General features: G+C 36.3%; 1 protein-coding gene across 2 annotated transcripts; it reads right to left on the minus strand.

Annotated features, from left to right (window-relative positions):
- Positions 1-668: 668 nt before the first annotated feature.
- LOC131536100 (gastrula zinc finger protein XlCGF8.2DB-like) lies at positions 669-12,165 on the minus strand. Of its 2 annotated transcripts, XM_058768826.1 has the most exons (3): positions 11,432-12,165; positions 4,263-5,044; positions 669-3,053 (listed from the first exon to the last, which is right to left on the minus strand). In XM_058768826.1, the coding sequence occupies exons 1-2, from the start codon at positions 11,859-11,861 to the stop codon at positions 4,308-4,310; spliced, it is 1,167 nt and encodes a 388-aa protein (XP_058624809.1). In that variant the 5' UTR covers positions 11,862-12,165; the 3' UTR covers positions 669-3,053; positions 4,263-4,307. The 2 variants fall into 2 exon arrangements, with proteins under 2 accessions (XP_058624809.1, XP_058624808.1); XM_058768825.1 differs by lacking the exon at positions 669-3,053 and having other exon boundaries at positions 3,705-5,044; positions 11,432-12,161.
- Positions 12,166-12,600: the final 435 nt, after the last annotated feature.

The following is a 12,600-nucleotide window of genomic DNA, read 5'->3' on the forward strand; positions in this document are numbered from 1 at the left end:
TAATTTTTAATATTTTTAAATGGTTGTATTTGTGTTTCACTGCTGAATTACATTTAGCAGTTTCTGGGCCACATAAAATAATAGAAGTCACTCTACAGAATGCGGGCCAGATCTGGGCCACGTCAATAAATAAGAGTCATTTTACAGGGCTTGGGCCGCATCTGTGCCAGAATTTTGCCAGAAGTTAAGCAAGGTAGTGGCCCAGAGGTGGGCCAGACAAATTTTGCTATCTGGGATGGCACAGTTGCTTCAACTAACACGTTTTTATATCAGTTTTGCATTTGTTAACACTATCTGGTAGGTTTAGGGTGGGATTAGGTGTAGGGCATAGTATTAACCTTTAGCGACAGTCCCCGGATATTTGAATTCTGAACCACCGCAATACGTATCTGAAGCAACGTAATAAAAAAAAACATCAATATGTACCAGGGTTCACAAATTGAACCTGTGTTTTAGCGCCACTCAGTGGACATTTCTATTTGAAACTGCGGCGAAACGTGCAGCAAGGTACGTAAAAACGGTGTCGCACAAAAAGTGCGCAGAGGTACGTATTTTTATGAGACCAGGCAGGGGCGGATCTAGAAAATAATATTTAGGGTGGCAAAGGGGTGGCATGGGGTCTATGAGGGGTAGCAACACCAAAGCAAGCATGCATAGATTTTGGGGATTTATTGTCTGACGTGCACAGTTATGTTCACAAATATTTCATTACCATTAAGTAATCATCTATACTGTTTAAAATGAAAAATAAATAACAACATTTCAATATCCATCATGGCACCAAGTCAATACACAATATGAAAAACTTCAAGAGGTTATAAATGTTTCTGAGCTTGTATCAGGAAGACATTCTGTTATTACCAGAGGTGGGGATGTCTGTAATAACCCAGAACACTATCAATAGTCTAGCAACACCCCAGCAACTGCATAGCAAAAGCCTAGCAACCATCCAGCATATCCTAGCAACCAACTAGCAACACTTTAGCAAACATCTAGAACATCTAACTGACCAAACTATTTATGTTTCTTAAATAAGACTTTAAGACAAGCCAGCATAACTTTGTCTCTCAAACTTTTCAATCTAGTTATTACAGGTATTCTTAAATACTTACAATTCAAATACACAGATGACTTTCCTGCCCAGTGAACACTCATGAGATCAATAACACTTAACAAAAAACTCATCTGTAATCATGTATACTGTAATCATGTCTATTACAGTATACAACATAAATTACAGATAATAATTCAGCAATTAACTTTTGGGAACAGATCATTTTCATTTTACTACTGGAAAGTAATCTTGCAGTAGATGAAAAACACTAGAAAAGTTCAAATATCAAAGAATTGTATATGAACTTGGTATGCACCACAATACAGTACAGTACAAAATAAAATTAAAAAAAGTAAATTCAGCATCCTCTGCACATTTGGTCAAATGTCATTACAGTGTACAATACTATAACAGTTTCCTGGTCTCCTGACACAAGACTACATCTCTAGGCAGTCATTTCTCAGCTCTGCAAACATGCAGTAGCTACACATAAAAGATGGTTACAGATCAAATTTGACAGTCACATGTTTGAAGGTGTACAACACGTGCTACAGTTTACTGTACATATAGAAGAGTGAAATTTCCATCATGTACTGGTACTGTACTGTAATTATATTGAATGTGTAAGTATAAAACCCATGTATATTATTCATTTAGCTCTCTCCTCTCTCCGTTGTTAGGATGCAGAGATTCTGATTGGTGTCATCAGTTTTGCTACCTAATCTCATTGTTAAACTTTTTGAGAAATGTGTCTTTGTTTTGAGAACTGAATTAATGGTTTGGAAAAATGGGCCAAATAAAATCACTTATATTAAATTAACAATAGAGAAAACTGCAATACAAGATTCTTACCTATTAGTATTCTGCTATTAGTTTTCGTGATCGGCCCATGTTATTGTTAAGTGGAGCGATCGAGCGGTCGGAGAATCGATCACCAAACAATTACGGGATGAATCTCAGAACACATCCGGACGGGATTAGATTTCTCAGAGGACTTCTGAATAAACCGAGAAGCAGTATCTGATTCACGAACAAATGTAAATACAATTTGTTAGTGAATGGGCTGCGCTTTATATTTTTGACCCAAAAAGAACCGGTTCATAAGAGTCATTTGTTAATGAAGCCGACTACACTGGGCGCTGCGTGCACGTGCAACCATCGCGCGGCTGAAAAGTAGCACATGAAACACTGCTTACATTTATATTTTATTCTGTGATAATTCTGGGGTGGCACAGCTTTTTCTTAGGGTGGCATTTGCCACCCCGTGCCACCCCGGTAGATCCGCCCCTGAGACCAGGTTGACAAAATGTCTTGAATTTCTCAAATTATCTTCTTTTTTTATGTTCCACAGTGGAAAGAAATTCATACACGTTTGGAATGACATGGTGTTGAGTAAAGGATCATTTTTATTTTTGGGTGAACTATCTCTTTAAGAACTTTAATATTTGTAAATAATACACACCTATATAAGACACTGATATTTATCTTTAATCGTGCTCTTACGGAACCAACATTTTACTTCTATTAAAATTAATTAGAACTAAACATCTAAAGAGAGAAGTTCTTGCTTATAATTAGTATTAGTAAGATGGTGGTCACAAGAAGTAAAACCATGGTAAATTACTAGGATGCTGAATTGACAAGCGTATTGGTGTTTTCCAGTTTACCTCTTCATGCAGTTTACATTGTCATGGCTGTTTTCAGCCAGCATCACTACAGAACCTTTAATGTTCTCATATCACACGATTATAACAATTCTGTGTGAATCTGAATGGATGAAGCGACTTGCGCTGTTTATCACTTTACATTGTGCGCGGCTGCGGATGCATTGCATAGCACCGATTCACACTTTTGGAGTATTTGTTTTTTTCAGTTTGCTGTAAAACAGTTTAACAACAGTGCCTAATGTGGCGGAGGTCTTCCACGCTTCGGCGATCGGCTCACTACTCGACCGATCCACCGGGAATGTCCTGGTGCTCCCGATGTCCAGTAGGCTCTCCTGTTCGTAGGTGAAAAACAAAGATAATGCACCAATTACAACAAAGAATCACGAGTTTCACACAACCGCATGGGACACCATTATACGGGAAGCTACAGTAGATTACGGACTTGCGAAGCTACAAAACAAGTGGGTATACGCAAAAATTGATCCTTAGAAGTCGTAATACGCAAACAGCCCGAGGAAAAAAGTAAGCATACGGCATATGGCCCGACACCACTGGTTCAGCTGGACCCCAAGGGCTGATAAATGTTACACGATCATATCCTTGTTTAATAGGCTATTGACCAAATATTTCATTCAAATATCCACTTAATCTTTTATTTTTGCCCACCTTTTGCTATAGATGACACAGCCTCTATAATTTCTTCAACACAAACATGTGGACCTCACAACCCTTACAAAAATTAACCATGGTTTTATCGTAGTAAAACTGCTTAATTTTCTTTTGCGTGATTTCTGAATGCTTGAGACAATAAAATAAATCAGACAATTGTATTAATAAAATAATAGTCATAACTGTCTAGAGCTACAATTGCAATTTGTAAATAATGCAATTTAATTACAATATAATTATTTATTTAAGTTCTGTTTTGACCCCTATAGTATTTTTATTTCATTTTTTTACTTCCATAATATTTGAGGGAGGGGGCACAACAGTACAATCCTGCTTAGGACACCCATTTGGCCAGCAGCGGCCCTGACTTGTACAGTTCTGTAAATTGTGTTTTACTTACACAGCTATAATGAATACTCAAAACTCAAAACATAGATTTGAATATAGTTTATAGTCTTGACTAAGTACAACAAAAAATTGGTATAAAATTAAGATAAATTAATTTGAGAGACCACTTAAAATCATGTTTATGTTTACACTCGTGCAACTTTCACAATTTAAATCAAATAGAAAGTCATGATCAATGGTCAGATAAAGTTACATTACATTTACATTACATTTACATGTAGCATTTAGCAGCTGCTTGTATCCAAAGTGACTTACAAATGAGGACAACAAAAGCAAACAAAATCAATATGCAAGTGCTGTAACAAGTCTCGGTTAAACTAGCGCAGCAAGGTTTTTTCACCAAGCTCACCAACATTACAACAAAAGCACAGATTATATATAGTGAATTTAGAAAAGTAGAGTGAATCTAATTTTAAGCTATTCAACATCAACTTCACTCAAATTATTTGTGAAGTGTGAGTTACCAAATGATTCTTAAGGTCTCCTCTCTTTGTAAACGTCTTTCCACACTAAGAGCAGGTGAAAGGCTTTTTCCCAGTATGAATTAACATGTGCCTCTGAAAGCTAGATTTATGTGTAAAACTCCTTCCACACTGAGAGCAGCTGAAAGACTTCATTCCAGTATGGATTAACATGTGAGTCTTAAGGTATCCTTTAGTTGAGAAACTCTTTCCACACTGAGCGCAGCTGAAAGGCTTTTCTGAAGAGTGAATTACCAAATGAATCTTAAGTTGTTCTTTCACTGTAAAACTTTTTCCACACTGAGAGCAGCTGAAAGGCTTTATTCCAGCATGAATTAGCATGTGCTTCTTAAGGCTTCCATTCTGTGTAAAAGTCTTTCCACACTGAGCGCAGCTGAAACGTATTATTCCAGCATGAATTAGCATGTGCTTCTTGAGGCTTCCTTTCTGTGTAAAAGTGTTTCCACACTGAGAGCAGCTGAAAGGCTTTTCTGAAGAGTGAGTTGCCAAATGAATCTTAAGTTGTCCTTTCTGTACAAAAGTTTTTCCACACTGAGAGCAGCTGAAAGGCTTTATTCCAGCATGAATTAACATGTGCCTCGTAAGGCTTACTTTATGTCTGAAAGTGTTTCCACACTGAGAGCAGCTGAAAGGCTTCTTGACGTCTGTTTTTTGAATGCTGCAGCTCACTGATTTTTCTCCATTGACATCACAATCTTTCTGACCTTGATGCTTCTCCTCCACCTCATTCAGATCTTGTCTGTCTTCTTTCATTTTCATCAGGCCTAAAATGAAATAATTATAAAGATGAAAACCGATAGTACGTTTGAAAAATAAAAGGATCAAATATTTGTGTACAGACGAACACTACAAACTGTCCCTTTTTAACACAGATCCATGAAAATGTCTAAAAACACTGCATTATGCTGCCAGGCCAGTAGATGGCGATTTCATTTAGTAAAGAAACACTACACATTGGCAGCTCCAGAAAACAAGGTTTCTTCTTTGATTGCTTTCTGTAATTTAACTTGTTGAGACAAATAAAATCTGGCTGAACTTGATTAATTACACATCAGAAATCACTGATTACAGATCAGATATTAGAATAAACAAGTTTACTTCGATGTTGTGACAATGCTGTCAGGTATATATAACCCTGGGGCACAAAACCAGTCATAAGGGTCTTTTTTATTTTTTTATTGAGATGCATGCATATTCTGAAAGCTGAATAAATAATCTTTCCATTGATGTATGGTTTGATAGGATAGGACAATATTTGGCCGAAATACATCTATTTGGAATGTATCTGGAATCTGAGGGTGCAAAAACATCTAAATATTGAGAAAATCAACTTTAAAGTTGTCCAAAGGAAGTTCTTAGCACTGCATATTACTAATCAAAAATTAAGTTTTGATATAGAAAATTTACAAAATATCTTCATGGAACATAATCTTTACTTAATATCCTAATGATTTTTGGCATGAAAGTAGTAAGGAATAATCAAGATCAGTAAAGTAAAGTAAAGATCAATGCAGTTAATAACCAAGTTATTAGAGAGAGAAAGAGCGTGTGAATTACCTCTGTGAGTCTGTGCATCTCTCAAAAGTGTTCAGCTAATGTCTCTAACGTTACTAATAGTGAAAAGTTAAGTTCATTTTCTTCACGAACAAGTCAAGGCTCAGTACGAGGGCCATTACTTTTCATAATACCCTTGGGAGATATCATCAGGAAACACAGTGTTAGCTTTCACTGTTATGCTGATGATACTCGGTTCTATATTTCTTTGCAGCCCGGAGAAACACACCAAACTGAGAAACAAACGGAATGCATAGTCGTTTTAAAAAAACTGGATGAGTAATTTCTCACTGCTAAATTCTGAAAAAACAGAGGTGTTAATTATCGGACCTAAAAGCCCCACATGTAATAACCTAGAACAGTGTTTCTCAACTGGTTTGACCTTGGGACCCACCCATAGTCATCAAGCTGCGACCCACTTACCATATATATATATATATTCATATATTTTAGGGGTGTCAACGGTAACGCATGCGATTAATCTAAAAATGTTCACGCGTTAATATTTTTTTTACGCAAATTAATCGTTTGATAAGGTTTGACCCCAACTTCTTCCCGTCATCGAAGCGCGGAAGGTTATCTATCGTTGTGTGATGAGGGGACAGCACCAGTGTTGCCAAGGTAACGGCACAAGTGGGCTATTTTGAAAATACAGTCGTGGGAAAAATTACAGAGCCGTGGGTTGCAGTTTTTTTGGGCTCCTTTTATAATGTACCGCGGCTGCCCAAGGTGTATATAGTCAAATAAAAATTAAAATAGATCCTTTTACTAATGTGTATTATACTTGGAATATATACCTGGCAACTTAAGGCATCACAAACAACATGAGTTTCAGCAGAGCACATGTTAAGGCTTTTACAAATAAACATGACAACAGCCACTATAGATTATATAAGATAATAAACACACGATTACGATAGGATATTTGTATGTGATTTTCTTGAGATTGAATGTGTACATCTGAAATGCTAATTTGTGCAGCTATATAAAAGGCTATAAATAGCATATTTTAACAACAGTAAACAACCAAATTCCACATGTGATCGCAAAAGGAAGTTATTACAAACACTCGATGGTGGTTTGAAGTGAGTTCTGAGTGAAAGTGTACTATTAATCTCAAAAAATGTCTTATGAGGCATGATGCTAATATTAGCTCTAATGCAGAACAGGTCCAATTCTTCTTCATAATGCATTTTGTCATAATACTTCATGTAAGGTCGCAAGAAAATGTTTTGTTGTGTTTATTTAGAAATACTTTTGATAATAGTTGGGTAACGTTAAATGTATACTGGGTATGTGGCTTGGTAAACGATTTATTGCCAGTATAAAGGCTGAATAAAAACAAAAGAATAATGATAAAAGAATAAGGATTATGACTCATACCTGGTGGAAGTGTGAAAGGTTCTGTTTCCTTAAACTAGTTTGTCATGCATTTCTTTATTTCAAAACATTTACAGGTAAATCCTAGTATTTTAAATTTTTGATTAATCATGATTAATCACAGTCCATGACTAACGCGATTACATTTTTTAATCAATTGACAGCACTAATATATATATATATATATATATATATATATAGTGAGGAAAATAAGTATTTGAACACCCTGCTATTTTGCAAGTTCTCCCACTTAGAAATCATGGAGGGGTCTGAAATTGAAATTTCTATGGACAAAATGCATCTAAAAATAGTGGAGGAAACAGAATGAGATGCTGCGGGAGAGTTATGTGATCCAAGCTACCAAAACATGAGAATTCTTTATTTTAAGCTTTAAGTTAATGCATTAGCGTAATGGATTGCCCTGTCAGGCGCTTTGACAGATGCTGTCCTGAGCACAAAAACGTTCAGTTTACGGTCATATCCTTATTTATAAATGTCACAAATTCATGCGAGCATTTCCATTTTTGTATAAAGGTCCGTCCTGACAGTCTGTGTTAAGTTTAAAATACCGAATGAGAGTGTGGTGACAAATCGAGTCCCCCCTCGAAATAAGGTCCCATTAGGACCCCAAGCGATCCCATTGGCTCAAATGACTTTTAATAGGTACTCTCTTTAGTGCCTGATTACAATTCCTACAAAATCATGTCATGATAAATGCTGTTTAAACTACATTACAATGATAATTAACGTCTGTATTCATTAGCTTATGTACAAGCATAGCATACAGATACCTGATTAGCTGCATAGCTTATTTTATACAGGAATTTGCTCTTATCCTACATGTATTCACAATTATTTTTTTAATTATGTGTTAAATTAAGTGTTAAATGCCAAATGTTTTATTTTATAAATAAAACTAATTAATGATTTGGTTTCACTTTATTTTGATGGTCCCTTAAACACATTCTATTGACTATAAGTAATGTTGCACCTACATTTCTACTGACTCTCATTAGAGTGTTAGTAGTGTATTAGTTGACTGGTAGGGTTAGGGTTAGATTAAGTTGACACGTTCTTGCAAATTTACTTATAGTCAGTAGAATATCTGTTGGGAGACCAACACAATAAGGAGTTAGTAGATATGAAGCAGACAGTCTACTAATACTCTTATGAGAGTTTGTTGACATGTAGTTGCAACATTACTTAGTGTCAACAGAATGTTCAAAAGGGACCATCAAAATAAAGTGTTACCAATGATTTTCATTTTTTTTCACTTAATAGGATACTATTACTTTTATTTATTAATTAGCAGTTAATCAAGTGTAAGAAATTACATTTAATTTGTTTCATTATGCACTATTTTGTTCTATTATGCACTATATAGTAAGCCATACGTTTTTACATTAATATCTTTATGTATTTATTTAGGCAATGGGATCACTCGGGGTCCTAAGCGGACTCGATTTCTCATGACAGGTGGGCGCATGCACGCGCGTCAGACAGACGGAACAAAGAGAGGGAGACAATAGGCTATTCAGCGCAAAAATGTGCATATGTTGTTGAAAGTTAAATTAAGGTTTAAAAGTCAACATGCAGTGCGAGTATTTTATGCGAGTAGGAACTGTTAACAGCGTGATAAATAGAAATAAATAAATAAATAGGACGGTATCTTCCAGGCCTTGGTGGGTTTGTGCAGCTGAAAAGACTAACAGATCTTATAACAACTAATTTTTAAAATGTGAGTTCCTCCAGGAACCTTCAGAGCACTTTGAGGTCTCAGTGCAATGAAAGGGTGACTCCAGAACCTCAGAACTGGAAACAAAGTGCTTCAAGGAACCCATAAGTTCCTGCAAGAACTGCAAAGACTGAAATGGTTCCTCCAGGAACCCTATTATGAGAAAAAGAGCTTTGAGACACTTAAAATACATTTTGAAGTTCCTTGAGTACTCAAAAGGATATTTGAGGCACCTTTAGTTTTTACAGTGTAATTAATCATTCAGTCAATTTTCACCATGTCATGTATCACTGCGACATCTAGATGTAATCTATAACAATTTCAACTCAAATTAATGTTTCATCCTGTTTCAAAGTCAACGTTCTTGGTTTTCTTCTTTATTAAATTCTTTATCTATTAAATCCAGACAATTGGTTGATGAAACATTGATTAAAATTAAGATTTATACAAAACTAAATGCACTTCAAAAGAAAGGCTTTCTACAAAAAACTCAACGAAGTGGTCAAAATCATGTGACCCACTCCATGTCTCCCGACATATTGTGCATCTTATGAGCCTATCTTGGTCATGCTGTTCACTTTTCATAATCAACATAGATGGAAAAAAAAAAAAAATAATAATAATAATAATATATATATATAATTATTACCTAATATTTAAACATAAATAGGCCTGTGAAACTAAATAGGCTACGCTTTCTTTAACCCTCTGGCCGACGAATGCGGTGCGTTCTGATGGATTTTTTTGCTCATGACAATGGAAACAACTTAAAATAGCCCACTCCGTCATTTGGCGGTGATGCACGGATGTACCTAAAGAAAGAAACATCTCCATTGAATAAGAAATTTGTTGGTGTGTGTTAAGTAACAGGCGATCTATCTCTGGAATGTGTTGTTTTTGAAATCATGGCGAGTGCTTGTTGCTGCTGTTATCAGTTCTCTCTTGGCGCTCGTGCACAACGCGCAATCTTCACACAGACGATCGAGCGCTTCGTTCTGGTAAAAGCACAAAACCAAAACAAAATGCACACAAACGTGTCCCTGCTCTTGATATACAATCACTGATGAACACTTTTGGTTTTAATGAAAAATAAAATAAAATAAATCTACATGAGGGTGGATTAGAAATCAGAACCTCACATCGTAAAAAGCGATAAGTTGACTTAACTTAAAAAAAATTGAGGAAACCCGATGCTTTAAAATTTTTAAGTAAATAATAAAAAAAATAAGTGAAGTGAAAGTGAAGTGAAATTGTAGTTTAAGTGAAAAGTGAAACACCTCTGATTGGCCATTGCGTTGTAGAAATCAACAAACAGGTCTGTGATTGGCTACTTTGCTCCCCTCTCTGAAAATGCATTGTAAAATCATTTAACGCTTTCCAAAGCAGAAGATACACTGTTTGCCAAATCTATTTCATTATGCTATTATTACGAAAAAACAGATCCTAGACCAGGAGTTATGGGCAGTTTTTCCATCTCAAAGCAATCAGTTAAGACTATTTTACACTAGGAGTTAGACTATTATACATGCTAAACTAAAGTCCGGTCGTCCCCCTCGGTCCGGAGGGGGGGCACAGGAATGTCCGTGGAGGGGGGCAAAGCCCCCCCAGCCAGCGCCGGGCCTGTATGTGTGTCTGTGAGGGAGAGAGAGCGGGAGAGATAGGATATGTGCTTTCTGTACATAATAAAATGTAATTTTGTGGCAAAAACAAGGAAAAGATCTGTCGTTTTTATTATATTGCTTACTATATTTATTTGTTTGGCCAGTGTCGTTGTGCGTTTTGGTTATTTTGCTGTTGTAAGACCTTTGAAATAACAGAAATCATTTGGTGAAGTGATATGGTCATGTAATGCAGTCAAGAGCTGCCTGGATCTACGTTCGCCGTGCGTTTCCCTGAAAATAATTGCACACCTCAGAACGTTCATCAGCCAATCAGATTCAAGCATTCAATGGCCCCGTAGTATAAAAATGTATAATTTTGACCCATACAATGTATTTTTGGCTATTGCTACAAATATACCTGTGCTACTTATGACTGGTTTTGTGCTCCAGGGTCACAAATATCTTACAGTAAAAGTCCATTTGCATTTTTGCAAAGCCTGCTGCAAAACTGTTACTGACTTACAGTGAAATGTAATGAACAAGCAAATAATACTCTACTCAGACATTCACATGATTTAAAATAGCCACAGTCCTATAGCGACTTTACTAAAAATGAGGATTGTACTAGCGTAAAAACAAACTCAGTCTCACACGCTCTGAGTTCAACACAGTTTTATGATTCCAAAAAATAAAAATCGAAAAAAAGTCTAAATAAAGCAATAATTAAATCTCCTCGGTGTCAGTTCAGTCACTTTCCATAAAAAAACTTTGAAACATGGATTTAAGACATTTTAATGATAGTTAAGGTCTTATTTTTACATAAAGGATCTGTGGATGTACCACAAACAGTCATTAAAGATGAATGAAGAATAAACACCAACCTCCTTGTTCCTCTTGTTTTATTCTCCAGGGTTCTGGTTCCTCTTGTTTTATTCTCCAGGGTTCTGGTTCCTCTTGTTTTATTCTCCAGGGTTCTGGTTCCTCTTGTTTTATTCTCCAGGGTTCTGGTTCCTCTTGTTTTATTCTCCAGGGTTCTGGTTCCTCGTGTTTTATTCTCCAGGTTTCTGGTTCCTCGTGTTTTATTCTCCAGGGTTCTGGTTCCTCGTGTTTTATTCTCCAGGTTTCTGGTTCCTCTTGTTTTATTCTCCAGGGTTCTGGTTCCTCTTGTTTTATTCTCCAGGGTTCTGGTTCCTCGTGTTTTATTCTCCAGGTTTCTGGTTCCTCGTGTTTTATTCTCCATGTTTCTGGTTCCTCGTGTTTTATTCTCCAGGTTTCTGGTTCACTCGTGTCCTCCTCTTTAACAAACACCATCTTCACAGCAGCAGATCTCAGTTCAGATGATACTCCTCCAGATATTCCCGCTTGCTTCAAAACCTTTTTTGACCTGTATTTACCGACCTGATCCTAACCCTATATTTCTCTGTTTACAGAAAAATTTCTAACCGTTTGTATTGAGCCAGCATCACCAAACAAAACAACAGAGAGCGTGGTGAATCTGAGCTTCTTCCTCTGAGGTTTAATGTTGTTTGGCAAACAAACCTAAGTGTTTTAGCGCCACCTGCTGGACTGGAGTGAAGCGGCGAGAGGAGGGAAATAATACGGCGAAATGACATGCTTCTATAAGGTGCGCTGATTTGTTTTCCTTTGAAAAAGCCGATCTGCACAAATAAATGATAAATAAATTATAGACTCGCATGGTATTTCATCAACACCTACAGTCTTCGTGAGAGAGGATGGGAGAGAGAAATCAAATGTTTCAGTGAAAATATGGTTAAGGGCCATTCCACCGAATAGTTGCTGTTGCTTCCAAAACTCTTCGCTTTGAATCTTTTTTTCTTTCTTTTTTTAAGGGCACCTAGTATGCAACATCCACTTTTACATGGTGTTTGGACATACATGTGTGTTGACTGTGTGTGAGAACAAAACCACCCTACAATGATAAATGGGTCATTCCACAGAAACGTCCACTTTTGGTATGGCAAGATGTCTTAAAATGTATTTCTTTTTTAACATTTAAACTTAGACCACATTATTAGATTATCTTTTGACT

The sequence above is a fragment of the Onychostoma macrolepis genome, chromosome 03, assembly GCF_012432095.1.
Source record: "Onychostoma macrolepis isolate SWU-2019 chromosome 03, ASM1243209v1, whole genome shotgun sequence".
In the NCBI taxonomy this organism is placed as follows: Eukaryota; Metazoa; Chordata; class Actinopteri; order Cypriniformes; family Cyprinidae; genus Onychostoma; species Onychostoma macrolepis.